At 53.9% G+C, this 20,800-nt stretch overlaps 1 protein-coding gene across 2 annotated transcripts in view; it reads right to left on the reverse strand.

Annotated features, from left to right (window-relative positions):
- SHB (SH2 domain containing adaptor protein B) overlaps positions 1-20,800 on the reverse strand; it is a 135,356-nt gene that overhangs the window by 83,663 nt on the left and 30,893 nt on the right. For both annotated transcript variants that reach the window (XM_087419482.1, XM_004423216.3), the window contains exon 2: positions 3,725-3,845. In XM_087419482.1, coding sequence (XP_087275608.1) covers positions 3,725-3,845 — 121 coding nt within the window. The remainder of the gene's footprint in view (positions 1-3,724; positions 3,846-20,800) is intronic.

A 20,800-nucleotide genomic window follows, 5' to 3' on the forward strand; every position in this document is an offset into this window, starting at 1 on the left:
AAATCTCAAAAGGATTATGACTTTTTAGAGCCTGTTTCCCTCCCTATAAAAAGGAAAGCTTGGACTGGGTCACTGGCTTTCCTTCTGGGTTCCATAGAGCCCTCGGGTTTTAAGGAGGTACCTCCAGACCTGCTAGTGGAGTGAGAGAGACAATGGGGGCAGAAAGGGAGGCCCAAGCGATCCAGGGGCCCTGGGTTGTGAGGTCCTGTGGAGAGGGAGCCTCCATCGCGGAGCCAGAACCCAGCTCCTGTGGGTGACACAAAGGGGAGCCTGGAGAGAGAAGCTGAGGCAGACAAAAGGAGAGGGGTGAGAGGAGCCCCCGTGGAGAAGGCGTGCATCTCCGTGCCTTCCATCCCAGCTGCAGCCATGGGGCTGGGCTGAGTTCCGTTCACAAAAGCCCACCTGCCAAAGCTGCCCAGCACCTGCCGCATGGAGCCAAGGGCGCAGAGAACAAGACTGCATCAGGTAGTCGTAGGCCACGTCCGCCATGCAGGGGGGCCATGGAGAGAATGTCCTGCACAGCGGTTAAAAGAGGGCCTCAGCAGTCAGCCCCACAATTGACTACACAGCCGGGCTTCCTTGGGCTAGTTACTTAGCCTCTCTGTGCCTCTGTTTCTTCATCAGTAAAACGGGCACCTACACTTCCAAATGTGATGGTGAGGGTCCAGTGAGAATTCACATCAAGTGCTGCTAACAAGCATGAGAGAACCTAGCAGCTGCCTCCATTGTTGCTGTGATGACCAACGCATCATGCCACAAATAGGTCACAACAGAGGCGTGGAGTGTGCTGCCCAAGGTCAAACAGCAAGTTCCCAGCCAAGAGTAGCCGGAAGTACTCCTGACCGCATGCTCATGGCTGCCTCGCAGCGGGAAACTGAGGCCCAGGGGCCATTCGGGTAGCAAGTGGCCATCCCAGATCTGCTGGACTCCAGCCTGGGCTCCTTGTGTGCCAGTATGGAGAGGCACGCCGTCTCAGGAGGAGGGCACGTTCCTCCCAGCGGAGTCATTCTTATGTTCTCAAGATGCCTGCCCTGTTCCTGGAAGGGACATGCACATACACATAAATGTCACAGCAGCAAAAAAGGGCACCCTAAAGGCTGAACGCAACTTGTTCTGTGCCATCCCCTGCTCCCCTGCCATCACCAGCAACCCCCTCTGTCCCCCCATCCGTACCCCCCGTCTCCCCCACCACTCAGAGGAGCTGCTTCCTCGAACGTTGATGCGGCCGGCTCACCCAACCCCCGTCCCTGCCATCAGTAACGCGGTGACATTACACACAAGGAATTCTGAGTCAAAGGGAGCTGCAGCAAGGTCATTACAACCAGAAGACGTCCTGTTGAATCACCTATTTCCTTAAAAACATAAAATGTGGGTCCATTTGGGCACGGCCTACAAGCTAGGAAGAAAGCCCAGAGCAGCACATGCAAGGATGCTTCTTTGGAGAGAGAATGCATGAGATTTCAGCTGGTTCCTGGTGAACTTCACCTGCCCTGCCCGGGACCTGGCCCCCGTGGGTGTGCCTCATTAAAAAGCCAAAGTCCCACAGGACAGTTCTACCCGGGGGAATGGCTACTCACCGCTGAGGTCCACGGCAGCACTGGGGGGAAGGCAGCTCCATTCCAAAGACGCCAGGTAGTGGCGGACCCTCCGCAAAGTCCAGGCTCCCAGCAGATGTCCCTTCCCCACCCACCTGTAGCCCCCTGTCCCCTTGTCCTATAGATGCAGGTCTGAGCCCCATCACGTCTACTTGTGTGACCCCAGGGAAGTGACTTGTCCTGTTTCCCTCACCTGTAAAATGCGACAACACCTCCTTTGCAGGGACACAGTGAGGCTTAATAAGCGCGTATGTCAAAGGGTCCAGGATGGCGCCTGAGGCCCGGCGGGGGCTCCAGCCTCAGATGGCTCCTGCCATTTCCTCGTGTCCCAGCTACCCAAACACAAACACGGCGCTTCCTTCAGGACTCCACCCCAGAGACTGCCCTGCCAAGCACAGGCCACACTTGGCAGTCTGCCTCCAGCTTATCAAGTGTCCTTGGGCAAGTCCCTCTCCCTCCCTCGCCTCAGTTTCCCCATCTGTAAAATGAGGCTGTTGGGTTTGGATGACCTCGTAGATCTTTGCTGCCCTGATGTCTGAATGTGCCAGGGTCCCAACGTCACTCCTGTAACCACCACTCCTTTAAGCCTGGGCTGACACCCACTGAATACAACATAGGCGGGAGCCGAGGGGAGCAGTGGGGCCACAGCTGGCCCTGAGGCCAGAGCTAGGCCTGCCGCTGGCACACCCCAGTGCTCCCAGGGAGCTGGCGTTTCACCAAGCCCGGTGGAGGTGATGGCACGTGGGTGGGGGGACTGCAGTGCAGGGAGGAGACTCCAACAGCAGACCTGCTTCCCTGAGTTACTCCCTGGGGACCCCGGCCCCAGCACATGCTCAGCTCTGCTCCTGTTGTCCCCAGAGGCTGCTCCGCCAGGAGAGATCAGGAAAGTGGGAGTGAGCTGAGGGGCGGCCCCACAGAAGTCTGGCCTCAGTCCCTCTGGTCAAGCACTTCCTGCCTGAGCCCCTCACAAAGTGGCCAGAGCATCGCTTTCCATGCACAGGAAGCACAGGAGGCAGAGTCCCGGAAGCAGGGCCTGGACTCGCAGCCAGACCCTTCAGCAGTTGCCCTACGCGGTCTCCACAGCCCTGCGAGAGCGTTCGGCATGGGCCTAGCATACAGAGCGCTCGGTAAACGTCGCTTCCTTTCCCTTCCTTCCTCTAATTTGAGAGGAATCAAGAGAAAGTGCTCAAAGACATGGACACAAAATAAACAAATAAGAGGGCCACAGAGGAGGCATCTGTACCCCAAATCGCAAGACACACAGGCCTCAAAATAAGGTGCGGCTCCTGCCCTGCTCCTGGCTACCCGCCCACACGCTGTGCCCCTGCTCATGTTCCCGCCTTGTGCGGGGTGAGAGGGGCTGGCCCACACAGTGCTCTTCTGTCTCTGGACTGTCCTCCCGAGCCAGGAGGACCCACCTGGGCGGTTTCTCCTCTGCCTGCGATGTCCCCACCACCAGGCCCATGCCCAGGGTCTGTCTGAGACGGCTGATATCTAGTAACTGTTCATTCTTTAAAGATGCTCCTGGTGAAAACAGGCCTCAAGATACTGCACACCCAGCCACATCTTCTGGGCCCCACACAATTGCTCTGATAAACTTTTGTCATCAAGGGCCAGTAGGAAAACAGCCACAGAGAGAAAGTCTCTGTACTTCCCATAACCTGCCACACAGACCAGGGCTCTTTATGCTGCTTCCAAGCCCCAAACAAAGATTTCCTCGTGTGGGGCCAGGGATAATTTTGTCTCTAATGATCTAGTCTGCCCCCTCTACTAGGTAATGAAAGCAAGGTGATCCAGCCTGTTTCTTTTATTGCCCTGGCTGCTAGGAAGCTCCAAGTTAAGTTTTCTATTTCAAATGCTATATCAGAAATTCCTGATAGAACTTTCATCCCTTTTCTCCCTACTTACTCCTTAGGCCCTATTTTGGTTACCTGCACTTGGTGCCCTGGTATCTGGATTTTCACTGTGCTAGGGTCTTCCTGATGGAGGTGAAACATAAACTGGTCAACTGTGGTGAAGATTCAACACAGCGCTGCCCCCAGCTATCACCTTGAAAGCACAAACTTTCCCCTGAGGCTGGCTGGGGACTGCCCAGAGTGTCCTCCCTACCTCCCTGTGGCTTTGCTTACCTGTCATGATCCTCTGGGCCTCATAGGGCTCCATGTAGCCAGCACTCTCCCCCTTTCCCGCTTTGCTCTTGGGATCATTCTTGGCATCAAAGGGATCCGAGTAGTCATCAGCGATGGTCACCTGTAGGGAGGAAGGTGGCAAGGGGGTGAGTCCACCTTTGGCGTTCTGCTTCACTTCTGTTCACAGCCAGGCTTTGCACCAACCAACACAAACCGAGCCTGCTCCATACCAGCGAGAAGGGAGGTGGGGGCGGCAACCAGAGCTGGAGTGTGCCCTCAGGGAGCTCCAATTCTTGTGAGGTGACAAAGCGCCCCACACTGGCAGTGCTCCATCGCAAGGGGGGCCTCTGAGCCTGTGATGCAGTGTGGCCGCTCTGGGCACAGCACGGTAAGAACAGAAGGCATCTGGGCGGACAGGCACCGAGGCAAGAACCTGGAGGGTGTCTTCAGGGAATGTCAGTTGCTCAATTTAATGGAATGGAAAAGGAGGAAAGTTGGAAACAAGCTCGCAAAAAGCCTAGAAACGCTGACATGCTCCTGGTGCTGGCCGAGGCATAGAAGAGCTTGTCCAGAGATAATTATGCTCAGCATTCCATTTTCACCACATCTGGAACACAACCATGCCTTGGGTAATCAGACAACAATCCGGTGAGATCAACGCACTGCAAAGATGCCTGTGGCCCCAGAAACGCCCAGGGAAAACACAACAGCGGCTCAGGGATGATGGACAAACCACCAGGGCAGAAAGGGCTTGGAAGACCCTTCTGTAACAGATGGGGAAACTGAAGTCCAGAGGGGGCAGGGGCTCGGCCAAGACCCTCAGCCAGATCCTCTACCTCCCAGGGCTCTTCTGGGCCTCCTCACTTGTCTGTATTCCAGAAAACCGGGAAGTTTCACAACAAACAAAGCGAGTCACCTGGGGCTAGACAGTGGGGGCAGGGAGGGGAGTCCCGTGAGAATGTGGGAATCTGGGATTTGAACGCTTCAGAGACAAATTCCACATTTTCCCTGGAGAAGGGTAAAAATTCTCAGTTGGAGGCTAAGAGTAAAAACGGCAACTTTTCCTCCCATATCTTACTTCCTAACCTTCCTGAGGGGCACACTTACCAGAGGGGAAGGACAGGAACCCACCAGCACCGTTCCCTTCAATGCATCCCCGCTCCCCCACAACTGGCTGTGATTCTGTCCAGTTATCTGCCCCTCTGGTCTCACATCGGACAAAGGGCAAGTCCTCAGCCTGGGGCCACCCAGCTGCCTCTCCCGGGAGGAGGAGGTGAGCATTTCTCTTAACCACTGGGGTTATAGGAATTGTTATTTAAATTGTGGGTTTAATTAGAAACCACAGGAGCCTCCTCTCTCCCCGCTCCTGGAATGTAAGGCATTTGAGGGGCCTGTAAACAGGGGAGAGAAAAGCCCCCCTTGTCTGCCTGGTAAATGGCACTTTGTGGTAGCAGCCCTGGCAGGCGGAGCGAGTGACCTCCAGCTGCTGGGAATGTGATGCCTGTGGAGGGACAGTGGGCAGCAGCCCCATCGCTGGCGTGTGGCCGGGAGCCGACAGAAGGCACAGCACACAGCGGTCACTGCTCTCGGAACAAGAGCGAGCTGATCAGTGAAGCCATGGAGCATGTGCGCAGCGGCCGCCGCCCCAGCACTGCTCCACCTCGGCCACGGGGCAGGCTCCAAGGCCCAGCGGGGCCGCCTCCAGATGCTGACATGGTAATGGTGGCCTTTCTTGAGACTTACGAAGCTCAAATGACACCAACCAGGCAGGGGAAAGAGGGGGTGGGGAGAGCTGGGCCTGGCAACGTCTCTCACTTGATATTTCTACTCTACCATGTGCAGAACACATTAGGGAGAAAATTACACACGTGAACCACCGTCCACAGAACAGCTCAGACGCTTCTGGTGCAGGGTTTTGTGTCTCAGAGCGCAAGGGAGCCGAAGCCCAAATGGAGAAAATGCTGAACCTGCTGTGGATGACACCTCATCTCATTTCTCGACCCGGCCTTCCTTCCCGTGTCTTTCCAACCTGAACATCCTCCATCTATTCTGCAGTGAGGATGGGAGCAAATATTTCTCCAAGAAAGCAAAATCATTTAGGGAGAAGGCAGGGGAGGAAGGGGGCTGCAGTCTCGGTAATCTAGAAATCAACATTCCAGCTCCTCTCAGAAGTCCTCTGTAATTTGCAGACACGGAGGCTTGCAGGATATAAACGAAATCTTTGTTCGCCCTGGGACGGGAGCTCTGGGAGGCCTTTGGTTCAGTAGGTACTAGCTGTATTTTCTAATTAAAATGAGATCTGAGCTTGGGCTGTCATAGGGGCCCCAGCTGCCCGCCCTGCTTACTTCCGTTTCAACAAGAATTTACAAATCCTAAAACCAGGAGAAGCCCCTGGTCTCTGCTGACATACGGTTCCAGTTACACCTGCTGACAGCTGAAAATCCTTCTGTTTAAACAAAAAGTTTTAGAATTTTATTAGTTTAAGAAGCAAATAGGAAGGTTCCTAAAATGATTATTTAATCAATTTGCTTTCAAACTTCAAAGTGAGGTTAGCAGAGGGGAGGGAATTTGAGGTTTGAGTAACCTGAAACTCAGCAAACACTCACTGAGCTGTCTGATCTTTTGCAAAATCATGTCCTGGCTTCTGGAGTAAAAATTTAACCAGGTGTTAGGAGAGCTGAGCGGGCAGTTAACCAGAGCGCCATGTGCCATGCCATGGGCCCCAGCCACAAGCAGTGGGCGGTGTGACCACTGTCCAAGCTGCCCAGGGCTCACTGTGTCAGGACAGCTGGGCAGGGGGCCTGAGTGACGGCTGCTGACTTTCTGATTAAAAGAAAGGGCATGAGTTTCTCCAGATGAGGGCATGGATTCCTGCTGGGGTTGCTTTTGCTTTGCTTTAAAACACTCAGCAGACAAGTCCCTCAAATCTAATTGAACAATTCAACCAAAAGGGAGCCAGCCCGGACTTCTCTGCAGGTCAGGCCACCTGGGCACACAAGAAGCTCCCCTTGATTTTCATCTTGGATGGGTGAAGACCTGACAGGCACTGGACCCCTTCACGTGGCCTACTCGTGGTCCCACGGGGTAGGCGCAGAGTTGAGCGGAACCCAGGCCATGACTATGGAGCTGAGCAGCTACAGTAGAAAGATGTGCTGTCCGAGTGCGGCTGCCTAACTAGCAGCCACACTGGTTTTCTTGGCCTCCTGGGATGGGAGTGCTGGTCCATCTCCGAAAAAGGAGCCAAGTTATGGCTGAACCCCAGGCAAGCCTTTTCTTGTTTTCAAACAAAACTAGAGACCCCAGGTCAGCCCAGTGCCCCTAAAGGACTTTCACAGGCCCAGAAAGCAGCAACACCAAGGGTCCTTACGAGACCTGCTCCAACCTCCCCTTGTCTTGTACATGGCCCACTGTAGCCCAGAGGGTTCTAGAATTCCACCAGGCCCACCACCTCTCTGACAAGGCTCTGTGAGCTGGCTGCAGACTGGGAGTTGGCTCCACACACCTCCTTTCTGCTCTGTGCACACTGCTGGATGGAACGGGCCCTCCCTCCCAGCAGTCTGAGGCTGGGTGTTTTTATCTCGGAGATTTAGCTTTGGGATAGGAAGTAGTCTTCCTGTTCATCCCAAAGGGAAGCACTAGAGGAAGGTGGGTGTCGCCACTTGGCCACAAGTCCATAATGCTTTTGCAAGACAAGCTGCACCTGTGTGGAGAACGGGGTCCTCTCCACATGCTCCAGGAGGAAAGGTAAATTGGTTGAGCCACTTTGAAGGATAACTTTTGGCAGAATCCGTTAAAATCCACATGGATTGACCCAGCAGTTTCACTTCTCCGTATTTACTCCCAAATATGCACAAGGAGACATGGGCAAGGACGCTCACTGGAGCAAGTAATAATGAGAAACTGCAAGCACCTGCTATATCCATCAATAGGAGAACTGCGACATACACTGTGCCCGGTCCATACTACGGAATATTATGCAGCAGATTAAAAAAAAAAAAGAGCAGTCACTCTATGTGCATTAACATAGTTCTCTCCACGACATAGCTTTGAACGCAAAGAAAGCAGGTTGTAGAATGATAAATACAACACGATACCTATTAATGAAAAATAAAACAGAAACCTGTATCTCGATTTAGTGTAAAGAAAAGGTCTGGGGAGATACACACTTCAAACTGACACCTCCTCTGGGAGGAGGGAGAGACAGGGAATGGAGGGGTTGGAGGAAGTTTCAAACAAAGAATGCTCATTCATGTATTACATGCAAAACTCAACTTCTACAAAAGCGCTCCTCTTCATAGGCTATTTCGGTTCAGTAGATAAACTGTTTCCCCAACTGGCCTGAAGATAGGAATGGCCTGGAGCGCTTGTTAAAAACAACAGATTCCTAGCCCCTGTAATCTGTGTATTTAATAAGCAACCCAGGTGATTCTTATCAGGAAAGTTTGGGAAACATTAAGGTAGAGCCAGGCCCCTCCCCAATCAATCTAAAGCTAAGCCTCCTAATGTTACTCTGGAATTTCACTTTTCCCAGATATTTCTCAGCCCTGCTCATTCAAGTGGTGCCAGAAGTCGGTGTTAAATGCAGCTCTCTTGCTTTCGCCCCTGAGGGTCAACTGGATAAGAGATGACACAACACGCCTTGGTCCATCTCCAGGATCTAAGATGTGCAGGTAATGGCCTCCTCTGCGATCCTGAGGGCTGGCCCCAGATTGAACAACATGGCCTGGCCCGTGCCGGGGGGACACTACAGAGCAAGATCCTGCCCTGCCCCATGAGGACGACACTGTCCCCGGCCGTGAGGCTGTACAAGGCTCTCTGTTCTAAAGTCTACCTGGCTCTCAGCAAACTTTCCAGGGAGGGCCAGTGGGACTGTGGCGAGGAGCCACTACTGAACCAACCGGGGCATCCCTGCTGGAGTCACTCAGACCTGCTAAAAAGGAGGGGTGGAGAGGTGGAGAGGCCGCCACCTTCCAGGAGCGGGAGATCTGTGCCGTCCCCGCTGCCCCGAGGGCCCTCCTCCGAGCCCTGCAGTCGCCTCCACGTGCTCTGCTGCCTGTGGAAACCAGCAGCATCAGGCTGCCCCAGCTCAGCCACTTGCTGGATGAGGCAAGGTAAGTCTGCCAGCCCGTGCTGCTCTGCTATCCCTGGAAAGTGAGGGGCAGCACCCCATGGGGTCCTGGGTCCTTTCCAGGCCCATGACTTCTTTCTGCTCCACTCCAAAGCAAACTGCACACGAATACACCTGGGATTGTTCTACATGGCCCTAGTTGGACCATTTCCTCATCAATTCGCCATTTAGACTGTACATTACTTTCCTTAACAGTGTGGGGGTCACAGGTCTCTTTGGGAATCTGGTAACTGATCAAGTTGTGGCTTCCTCCATCACATTTATACACGCCCACAAAGTGTTGGGCGCATTTCAGAAAGGTCAGGCGGCCCAGGTTAAGACCAAGCCCCCTTGCATTCGAGCCACTTGAAAGAACAACTAAGACGAGATGCACTCACTTTGCCTTAGTGAGGCGGTGGGTGCTGACTATCGTAATTCAACACACACTATTCCCCTGGCTGAAAATATGGTATGGCGTATGCCTGGCCTGCCGTTTGGCTGTGTGGGGGCACTAGGAGAGGATGGCCTGGGGCACTTTGTCTTGGCTTGCCAGCTTGAAACCCAGGAGCCACACAGCCCTCCAGAGCAGAGGCAATCTGGCCCTCTCGCCCACTCTGGGGGTCAGGAGGGCTCCTGGAAGGTGAGCAAACAGCCTGTGGGGCATGAGGTGGCAGCAGCAGCCAGAAATCCTGGTTCTCCTTTGGGACCCACCGTGACACAGGCCCTAGCAGGCCTAATGTCTCCACGACAGAGATTCTGTTGCTATGCTGACCAAGAGATGGCATTAACAAAACAGGGTTTAGAGGGCTTCAAATGACCAGAGGGCTGCCCAGAGAAGAGGCAGTGGATAGATGTTCTGCACACACCCAGAAACCATATAGAAGCAGGCTCAGTGAGTCAGGAAGGACATCTAACAGCCAATAAAGGGACATGCTGCCTGGGAACGGGAGCTCCTGCCATTTGGGTGTCTGAGCAGAGGCTCTAAGGTGGGCGTCTGCTTTGGGTGGAGGTCAGCTCACTGGCTACCACCCGTCTGGGCTGTTTTCCTAGCGCAGCTCTGCTGCCCTGTGGCAAACTCTGGCTTCAAGGAAGGCCAGGGTGGGTGGCTGTTTGCAGAACCCCCAGTGTGACTGAGTCAGGCAGCGTTTCCAAGGCCCCAAGGCTGACCAGTGGCAGCTGGGCTGCAGCAGCTGCCCGGGGCTGTGCAAATACACAGAAAGGCAAGTGACGTGGCAGAAAGAACACTGCCAAGCAGGGACAGCCCAGACAAGCAGAGTTCTGGAGCTGAGCTGGCCTATACCCTGGCTGGGTAACTCTGGCAACCTGCTTTATCTCTGTGCTTCAGCAATTCACTTGTGAAATGGGGCAAAACTGTTTGCCTTCTCAGCTTCACATGAATGTTGTGAGGAGCAAAGAATGAGATGATTTGAGGACATGTCAGTAGTTGACAAAGAAAAGGCTATGGTGGCACTTCCTAGGTGCCCAGGATCGAGCTAAGTGCTGGAGTCTCTGCCCACGAGAAGCTGAAAATCGAGTGGGGAAGACAAAGACTCGAGAAGAAATCGCCGTCCAGGCCCCAGTGATTACACAGAGAAAACTGGCTGCAATTAGACATGACAATAGCTGTCATATTTCCCAACCACAAAAAGAAAGCTGTTTGTGAACAATCCTTTTCCCCCTTTTATGCTTTCGGTAAGATGCACCTCCCAGTCGGGGCACCTGGCCAAGAGGCAGAGAACCTCTCGGGACCCTGAGGGCCACTTGCCTGTGTGCTGAGAGATAGCAGGGTGTACTTCTGGTCTATGGCCCAAGTCCTGGGCTCTGAGGGGTCCACGGAACCAGGCTGCAACACACACAGGGCTGTGGGGCGCCCCACACGGAGACACAGGCAAGCCCCCTTGTTCACCTCTCCCTATCCCTGGCTTTAACAATCACAGACCCACTCTCCTCACAGGCACGCCAATAAATCATTTCTGACATGGTAAGGAAATTAATTTGGGGAAGATTAATTAGCTACATTCACGCATTCGGCCATAACTCCCGGAAATCAGGTGGTGGGGAGGGCACTCTTCCACAGTGACCTAGGACTGGTTTCCTTTCTCTGCTCTGAGGTCTGACTCGGCCAGGCAGTCACCTCAAGTCCTAAGCCCCTCTTTCACGCATGGAAGTCAAGTGCTCTGCCCACCCACCTCCAGTGGCAGGGAGCTCACGACCACCTAATTCAGTCATTTGGGACGGGAGTCACATTAGAGCAGTCTTCCTCTGCAGCCGCCCTCCACTGCTTTGAGCAGACCTTGGGGGATCTGTTGTAAATGCTTCTTTACAGACCAGCCAGTTACCTGCTTCTACGTGTCAGGAAGCGAGGGGTGTTTCAAAGTGGTCTCCACTGGTCTTTCCAGTCCTGCCCCTCCCACGGCCACAGCTGCTTGCCTAGACACCTGCAGGCTCCAACTTGTTAGGAAAAATGCATTCCAAATTACAGCCTCTGTCAGCTCCTCTCTGGCGGCTTGCTCAGCACCCCCCCACTCCTCACTCACACACACCCACCCTCCTTCAGTTTAACCCTGTGGGGAAGGATGTGGATCCTGGGTGGGAGGGTGCTGGAGAGGAGCCCAGTTGGGCCCTGTTTACCCCAGAAACTGGCCGTTAAGTGGTAGGGACTGGCTTCTCAGCATCTCTCAGGTTCTATTTTGAGTTCAGAAATAGCTCAATCCTAGAATTTCATAACTCCTTTCAGCCAGGGCCTATGGACAGAATTCAGTGCATCCGTCCTGAGGACAGAGGCACTCAAGGGTCTGCAGGGTCACTACATGTGAGGTCAGAGCTGAAAGGGCCCTGGGAGATGGTCTCTAGTTCAGCGGGTTTCAAACTTTTATGTGTGTAATTTGTGCAAAGGAACTCTCATATGGAACCCCAGCATGCACCAATATCTACAGTCTGAAAACCATGAATTTACCGGGGAGCAGGAGGCCCCAAGGGTAGGGCTGAAGGTCAATGCTAGAAACAGGTAACCAAATGTTTCCTAACTCCAGGTCCACATTATTTCTGCAAGACCTGTATGGCTGATTTTTATTTTAAAGTCATTCCTAAAATTTTCATGGTGTATCCATCACAACTGCCTCCTGGGAAAAGCACCCTAGCACTTCCTGCAAGGACCACCACTCATCCCGCAGACGGCTCGGTCTGCTCGGGGTCACCCTGAGCCTCGCCTCCTCTCCTGAGCTCTGGCTCAGTGCTGCCCAGCCCTCCTGCAAACCCCGTCACCCTCCACCCACCTTTCTTCCAAGCTTCCTGCTCAAGGGGGGACCAGTGCTCCTCCTGGGGATTGGGGCCACTGCCTAGAAAGTGCTCTCAGACTCGCCCTGGGGCAAGAAGGGTAAGATGGGGATTTCTCCTTTCCCTTGCAGGGCACTAAGGCCAGAAGGCCAGGAGGACGTGCCGTCAGGAGCAGGGGCGGCTCTGAAAGTCCTTTACCTCTCCGTGCCTCAGCTTCCTCATCTATAAAATGACAACGGGGGGAGAACTAAATGAGCCAACATCAGTGATCTACGCAGAATGGGGCCTGCACACAGCGAGCGCTCAAGAGATGTCAGGTGCCACTCTCAGTATCTCAAACCATCTCGTCTTACAGAAGAGGAAACCGAGGCCTAGAGAGGGGAAGGGTCTGGCGGAGGTCACCTGGATATCCAGTACCACAATGCTCATCAGCAGGGTGACAAAACCACACCCCCTCCAAATCCCAACCGCAGGCAGGACAACCTGTCATTTGGTGACCTATGTATTTATAGCCTGCCTGCTTCCAAAATGGGTTTCAGATGGCTGAATTCCGAGTCATTTCTCCATTCCCGATAGGCCTGGCCCACCTGCCACGCCCTTCCCCCAAAAAGGATCGGGACTGCCCTCGGGGCTTTCTCACGGTGTCAGAGGCTCTGAACAGTATGAACACCTTCTCCAGCTCACTCACAAGAAAAGTATGGAAAGAAAAACAGCAAAGCCGAGAAGCCAAAGGCTGTTTCTGAGGGCTGTGCCCCATGCAGGGCCTGGGGGTGAGCAGCAGGGGCTGAGCGAGGGGGCTTATCCCACCAGCACGTGCCCCGTGCTCAGAGCAGAGGTTACCAGGAGAAGGCGCTTGGGCCTGGTGCAGCCCAGGCAATCAGGGCTGGCGCACTGCGTTTCAATTATCAGTGACAGTGGCACAGGACCTGTACTAAGTGAAGGGTCGTTTCTCTCCAAATGGGGCCCATTAGGATGATGCATACACATTTCCAACACGGGAACTGCAAGGCAGACCGAAGCATCTTTAAGACACAAGCAACACTAAACAGCTGCCCTCCCCCAAGTCACTACATTTTTATTGAGGACACACAGCATCGGCTATAATTACCACCACCGTATTTGAGGGTTCCCAATTACATTCATCTTAATAGTGGGTATTCAATAAATGGTGATTCACTTTTTAAAATAATGCCATCTTCTCGAATCCTCCAGCAAACTAGCCTTGATGAACTCTTTCTCACATGCAGTCCTCTAGGCTAAGAAACTATCCTGTACCCCAAAGCACTTTTTCTCATAGGTACTTGGCACCTTCTAATGTACAGGAAAGTGACTGGGGAGAGGGCTCTGCACTGTCACACTGTCTGCGATGGTGTCAACGGCTTGTTCAATCATATTTACCCCGTGCTTATGATGTGCCAGGCAAGGAGCTCTGAGCTGGGATGCAGCGTGAGCAAAGGCAGGCCTGTTCCCCTGCCCCAGGGGAGCTTCCTATCTCCCGGGGAGGACAGTGTTATTCAGTTCACCTCTCCGGGGAGGGTGGGCATGGTTAGAGGCAGGAGTTACTCAGTTGGCATGTGCCAGGCACAGCAGTAAGTGCAGGGGTGAAGGGGAGGCAGGTTCTGGAGCCGGTTCCCTCTATACCATAGCCAGCAGGGACCCCGCAAGGCGTGCTGGGCAGGAGGGGGGCAGGCAGGGACATACAGGGTGGTCCTGGATTCAGAGACCCAAGCTTCAGTGCTTCCTGGCTTCTCATCAGCTGTGGGCTCTGGGCATGTCTCCTACCCACTCTGGGCCTGAGCTCTCCCACCTTCACTGGGAAAACATCTTCCTCCTGAGGTAGGAGGAGACGGAGTCAATGGACCAAGGGTAACCTAATGGTTGCACATTGTCTTGGCATGGGCGAGGGCACGAGAGAACACGGAAGGATGCTTCCTCCTCTGAGACGCCATAGGCCACGCACCTTAGTCTGGGTTCGCCCAGACGCAGACCCTAAAGCCAGGACTCAGGTTCAAGAAGCGGTTTATTTGGGAGGTAACAGTTACAAGGGGTGGGGAAATGGGCCGGGAAAGGGAAGGCAGCAGGAAAGCTGGGTACTCAAGCCAGCTACCAAGGTGGGCAACCAGAGCTTCATCCAACAGGCAAACTCTGGGAAATAGCACACAACCCACTCCTCAGAATTACTTTACCAAAGGCGAGGGAGCCAGGGGCCAGACACCAACTACCTCCTGGGGTCGCCGCTGGAGGCTCTCTCGGCCTCCACCTTTGGCCTGCCTCACGTGTGTGGGAAGGGTGGCCGTCTCCATTCCAAGTTCTGCATGAAGCTCTTGGGCAGAGATGTGGGTACAGCCCGCTGGAGAAGGCCAGACTGGGGAGGCAGGAGGGACTTGGCGGAGCCTGACAGCTTCGGCTGCCTAGGACTGGGAAGAGCCTCCCGGAGAGGGAGGGAGGTGAGCTAAAGGTCCCACCTGGTAAGTTTACCCCAAGTGAAGCAATATGAGGCCAGTCAGATTGACCCGGGCTCTGACAACTTGGCCCCCAGCCGGCCCACATCACTGCTCTCCTCTGAGTCTCCGTTTCTCATCTGTGAAATGGGAAGAAGGGTCTCCCTGTCCCACCTCCCTCCCGGGGTTGCGAGCAGATAATGGCTTTGCAAATGCAATGGAGACTGTACAGAATCATGGACTCAGGCCCTTCCCAGAGGCCACCCTCCCTAGTGCAAGCAGCCTCCCCACATGAAGCCCTGGGGGTCCAGGGCCACAGTTCCACAAGGCGGAGATCAAGCAGGCAGCTCCCTCAAGAAGCACCTGGGCAAAACCAAATGCGGACCCTGATGAGCCTCTAGTCCCTGCAGAGGCCTGCAATGTCTCCCTCCGGGAGAACCAGAGCTCCTGTCCAACAGGTGGGCTGGTATACCAATTGAGTACCTGGGAAGGCCTCGTGGGCACAGACCCCAGCACGGGGAGCCAGCGTGTGGACAGGCCACAGCCCATCACGACTGGCTAGTGGAGTATCAGAGCACCACAGTGTCCCCACATCACCCATCCTGCAGCCAGGGATGCTGGCAACCCGTGCTGGCTCACAACCCCACAGAGAGAGAAGCAAGGGCCTTCAGTGACACCTTTCCTGACATAATCTAAAATCGCATCTCCTCCTTTGTGCAGACACATATGGCTCAGGCCACAACCAGAAGTGCAGAAGGGAGAAAACTCTGACCTGGCAATGCTCGTTCCAGGATGGGGTGGGCCACCTGAGGACGCCCACTATGCAGCCAGTAAAAGAGGTTACGGAACCTTTATTGATTAAAAAAAAAAATCTTGGCACTTCAGCAATTGACAAAAATCAGGTTTCAAAACAGTACTTAGAGGAAGATTCCATTTTTCTAAAATATAACATCCAAAAAAAGAAGTATGCTTATGTGCATAGAAAAACGACTGGAAAGAAATACAGTAAAACACGGCACACACGGACGTGCACACTTGCTCGCTCCCTGCGAGTCACCAGCCTGTTCCGCAGGCTCCTCTCTGATCAGGCCCTCCAGTGCCTGGGAGATGGACAGTGGACACAGGACCACTGAGCTTTCTAGGCTCAGGAACACATTCTTCTTCATCCTCTCTACTCCTGGAGCCTCCCTTCCATGGCCCCGGACCCCTCCCCAGCGATGCCTAATCTGTAAACATGTGAATGAGTTCAGACCACAGCAGCCTCTGTCCTGAAAAGCCCAGGGTGCGGCCACAGTGCCTGAGGCTTTCACCACCACTTATCCCCACCCCCCATGCCTAGTGTCAGCCTGGCAGAAAGGGGAGGAAGCAAATGCTGGATGAGTCCATGAGTTAACAAATCAACAGAGGGCCTGTCGGGCCATTTCTCTCCAGGAGAAGCCTGGCATCCATGCCGACAAGGGGCCTCTCATGCTCTGGGGCACCATAAACATGCATGTTTTCACTCGAACACTTGCACACTTCCTGGCTCGGCCACTTACTGGCTGCGTGGCCTTAGGCAAGCCACATGACTTACCTGACCTCTCTATCCTTAGAGTCCTCATTTATAAAGTGGAAATAATACTAAGATTTACCTTATGAGGTGGCTATGAGAATAAGTGTCTTAACATTTGTTGAATGCTTAGAACCATGCACGTAGCACAAAGTAAGCATCATTTAAGTGTTTGGTAAATATACATATACATGCCTAACATGTGCACCTACACCTGGACACGCATGTACACGCATGTCCATGAAGGCACACATGCCCACACTCTCATGTGCTCCAGCAGGGCATGGACCTTGACTTGTTTTTCCCAGACGTGCTATGAGGTCAGATGTGTGCACTCTACCACAGCCAAAGGGCAAAGAGAGAAGAGCTGTAGTCCACCCTAAACCAAAAAAGTCCAGTGAGCGAAGTCCAGCAAGGGCACTGCCCACCAGCTGTGACCATGAACCCTGGTCATTTGCACCAGCCCAGTTTTCTGCCTGGCCCAGGCTCTTCCATGCCAGCTGCTGCTCCCATCAGAGGACACCTGCCCCACCCAACCCACTACCAACAGGCCTGGCCTAGGCTCCTGGGACAGGCAGCCCAGACCCACCGGTCCTCAGCGATGCACGACACCCCTCCATGGAGACAGGGAGCCACCAGAGCAAACACTTGTGGGTGAGATGGCAGCAAGAGCCCAGATAAACATCGCCTGCCCTGCCTCCTTCCTCCAGGTGTCTAAGAGGCCTCACCTCTATTATCCCCCACTGGCTTCTCTCTCTAACCTCCAGCTTCCTCACAGGGCTGTGGAGAGCAGAGGAAACGCTCTAACTGGGCCCTTTCAAAGGCCCAGTCCAGTGCACCTCATTTCTTGGGTTAAATGCTACAGGTTCTTATTTTAAATGCCAGTACTCTAGGGAGGTTGAGATTTGTGGTGCCCAGGGCCAGCTGCATGGGCATGTGGCCTATGCAGTCACATGGGCTCTGCACTTTGTTTAATGCTCTGTTGTCACCATCTTGAAACTATTAACAATTTTTGAATGAGGAGCCCCCATGCATTCTTATTTTGCACGGGGTGGGCCCCATAAATTATGTTGCTGATCCTGATGGTCCTCCACATCCAGAAGTTTCCACGGGGAGCTTGAGGCCCAAGCTCTAACCCCCTCCTCTCTCCAGCTGGGCACCATTAGCTCAGTCACACTGCCTGTCAGGACCTCAGTTTCCCCATCTGTAAAATGGAGAGGGTAGAGTGGGTCCTCAGGGCCAGAATCCTGGATTTCACGGACCACTATAATTCCAGACAGAGGAGGGGAAAGGACACAGGATCACAACACTAAAAGAAACCCAACTACCATCTGTCCTCACTGACATTTCCTAAAGGAAAGAACAGTAACAATAAACAGCAAAAAGGAAATTAAGAATAAAGTACAGTCCTTTAAACTGAAAGAATTTAGCTTCATAAAAAGCTCCCTAACTTTTCATTTTTCTAATTCCATTGGTGGTCACTATGCTTTGGGAGAAGCAGTGGGCCACATGGGTATTTCAGCTCTTCCAACATTTTAAAAATCACACCCTCCTTTGGGTTTCACTGGTCCGGGGCGTGTCCACCACTTATGGGCGCTGGCTTTCCCTGCCCCTCTCTCTCGGTGTCCCTCTCACTCCAAGCGCACGTTCCTGAACACCCCTGAGGACTCGCCGCTATGAAACACCAACACAGCGCTTGACAGCAGCCTCATGAAGCAGGCACGCAGTGGCCCCAATTTATTAACGCACACTGTAAAATCCCCTTCCTAACGGAAGGTCATAAATCGCCTGCCACTGGAAACGTTCTCTTCTTAAAGGGAGGCAAAGGGATCCTGGGCTGAGTCCCAGACTTACCAATTTCAAAAGAGCACACTTTGATCCACTGCTGCTGCATTAACCAAGTGATCGGGGAGGCGCAGTCCCTCGCTGATACTGCGGCTGTCACAAGACATCCCACCCCACCACCAGCTTCCTCTCTTCACGCGCTTCTCAGCCGAGACCTGGGGCCATGGGGGACTCACAGAGACTGCCTCCTGGAGGCCAGGGTTCTCCGGGGCCAGGACCTGAGGACCTTAGTCCAGACGCCCAGGAGCCTGAGCATTCTAGAGGATTAGAACTGGCAGGCGGCTTCGAGGCGATGCTGGTGGTGGAGGGAGTACCTACTACATGCCAGGCCCTCGGTTGTGCACTTTTACATACATCGTCCCATTTCGTCTTCCTAATTACATCACGTTCAGACGAGACAGTCAAAGCTCAGAGAGGTTCAGTAGATTCCCCAAGGCCTCAGAGCACACAGGGCAGTGCCAGTTTCAACCTGGGCCAGCCTCACACCACAACTTCGGCTCTTCTATGCTGTTGCATGAGTTTATATATTCTGGGTTCCTTCTTGACAGCAGGAGGAAATCTCTGAAGGCAGGCTTGAAAGGAAGAGGAGGCTCTGCCAATTTGGCTCCGAGGTGCCAAGCCGGGCAGGGGCCGCCCCTGACACTCCCTCAGTCAGCTGGAAGCCTCCCTTCCTCCTCCTCAGCTGCCCTGGGACTGAAGCACACCTGCAACCTGCCGGGCCACACCTGGGGAAGCGGCTGCTTCCGCATGCAGCCTGTGCCCGGCTTCCAGCAACTACCGCCCTCCACTCTCTACTGCCTCCTCCTTCCTGCCTGGGGGACCCCACCTCCTCCCACTCCCCCAGCCCACCACCAAAAGCAGCGCACGCTGCCTCCTTACATTAGAGAGGATGAGCGCCAGCGCTGCTCTAAAGATGTTCATAGCAGCCAGGAGACAGTGGAGAGGCCCTGGGGTCCCCTCCCCACACCCCGAAACCTGTGCACTGGAAGCATCACTCAGCACAGGAGGGAAGTGAGCACTGGGTGAACCTCAATGTTGGCCCCTGCTGCATTAACAAGAGTTCATACTTGGACAGTGCCCAGTATGCAGCAAGTTACTGCTATTTTCAAAGATGACTGTAAAGCAAGTCTCATTTTCCTCCATGTAAAGTGGGAAATAATTTTATGGTAGAGTTGGTTCATTTTTCATCTTGTTAGGGTAAGCCCAGCTGGATTCAAAAAATCCAAGTGTCCACACATACAGTGAGGACCGGCGGAACTGTAGAGGAAGAGGCCCCGGCGCTGGGCCGCCAGCTTGAAATTCCTCCGGGCCTCGCAGCCCAGAGGTGGTGGTGATGGTGCCTGAGGTGGGGTGGGGGTCCAGGAATAACTCAAAGCAGTGCTGCCCTAAGATAAAAGTGAGCACCTTGTCACCTTTATGGGTGCCCCATCATGCCCATTTCTTGGTGATAACACTGGTGATTTCAGCCACCTGAGAGGGGGTGAGGTCCTTTCACTCCACAGAACCCAAGAGAATGCACTCCCCGGAGACATTTAAACCAACACCCCAGCTGACCGGCCAATTCAAGGGCTTGAATTGGGTCCACCTGAGCAGTCTGGCTACACTCCCTTTCCCCCCACATTTCTGTCATGCCCACCCTCCGACCTGTGGGCCAACAGATGGCCCCGAGCGCCCCATCCATCCTGGGTCCTCTAACTGGAGCTGTGGCGGCCCCAGCATCCCAGGCTTATGGACTGGCCTGGGCGAGCTGTACAGTTCCTGCTGCCTTCCGCACAGCCCCAGCCAGTCGAGTCTGCTCAGTGAATAAGGCAGGGAGGGCCCTCAAAGGCTGCCCACAGTCTTTTCTAACCAAGACACATCTGCTGTAAAATATCCTTCCCAGAACCACCTCCTGGATTTAAGCAGGGGAGAGGTGGCTTGGGTTTTAAACAGAAAATTGGATTCCCATTCATGAACTCCCCACACCAAGGACACCTAACAGGTAAAACAGGTTCTGCCATTGATTAATGAGCTGGGGTAATGATGGGCTCACCTTGTGCCACTAAATATATCCACCTCGTTCCAGGCCCAGCAGTGTCATAAACCCGGGGTCCACAATGCTCTCATGACCACACTTCCCATCTGCCAGGTGAGAGGGCTGAGTGCATGCCTCTCACCCCGGGGGCAGGCCAGGCAGGCAGAGAGCCCTTTGGCAAGTCCACTGACACTCCACGGAGCCAACTGCAGGGGGGCAGGAAAGAAAAATAATGTCATAACTTGCCATGGGTGCACAAGAACCCAGGGGGCGGGGCTGCCTGGGACCTTTCTACAAGCGATGCTCTGCTCACATGGTCTAACATAGCTTCCCAGAGCCAACCTGTCCACTGGCTGTGGTGACAGTGGTGTGACCACCTGATGACTTCCACCACTAGGGAGGACACCAGCTTCCTCCGATCTCCACAAATCAGAGGGCTACTGCATGATCATGGTCAGCTCTGGGCCCTGCACTTTAATTAAGAGCTGCCACCAGGATGATCAAGAGCCTGGACTCCAAGTCTCAAGAGCATAATTGCAGAGGCCAAGGAGTACGCATGTTCTAGAGAAGATTCAGGGGTATGTGTACACGGTGCAGGAAAGGTGGTTAATTCCTTGAACAGGATGCAGACATGATCCGTGGGGTCGGAGAGGACAGAACGAGGACCGATCAGTAGAGGTTATGGAAAAGATTTCAACTCAATCTCAGGAAGAACGTTTGACCAGACAGAGCTATTCAAAATAGAATAGGGTATTTTAGGAGGTAGGGGGCTCCCCGCCACAGGGACCTCCAGGCAGTGGGTGGATGAGCACTCGGCCAGCAGAAGGACCTAGACTAAGATCCT

This window comes from Ceratotherium simum, chromosome 29 (genome assembly GCF_057802395.1).
Source record: "Ceratotherium simum simum isolate JZ-2026a chromosome 29, ASM5780239v1, whole genome shotgun sequence".
In the NCBI taxonomy this organism is placed as follows: Eukaryota; Metazoa; Chordata; class Mammalia; order Perissodactyla; family Rhinocerotidae; genus Ceratotherium; species Ceratotherium simum.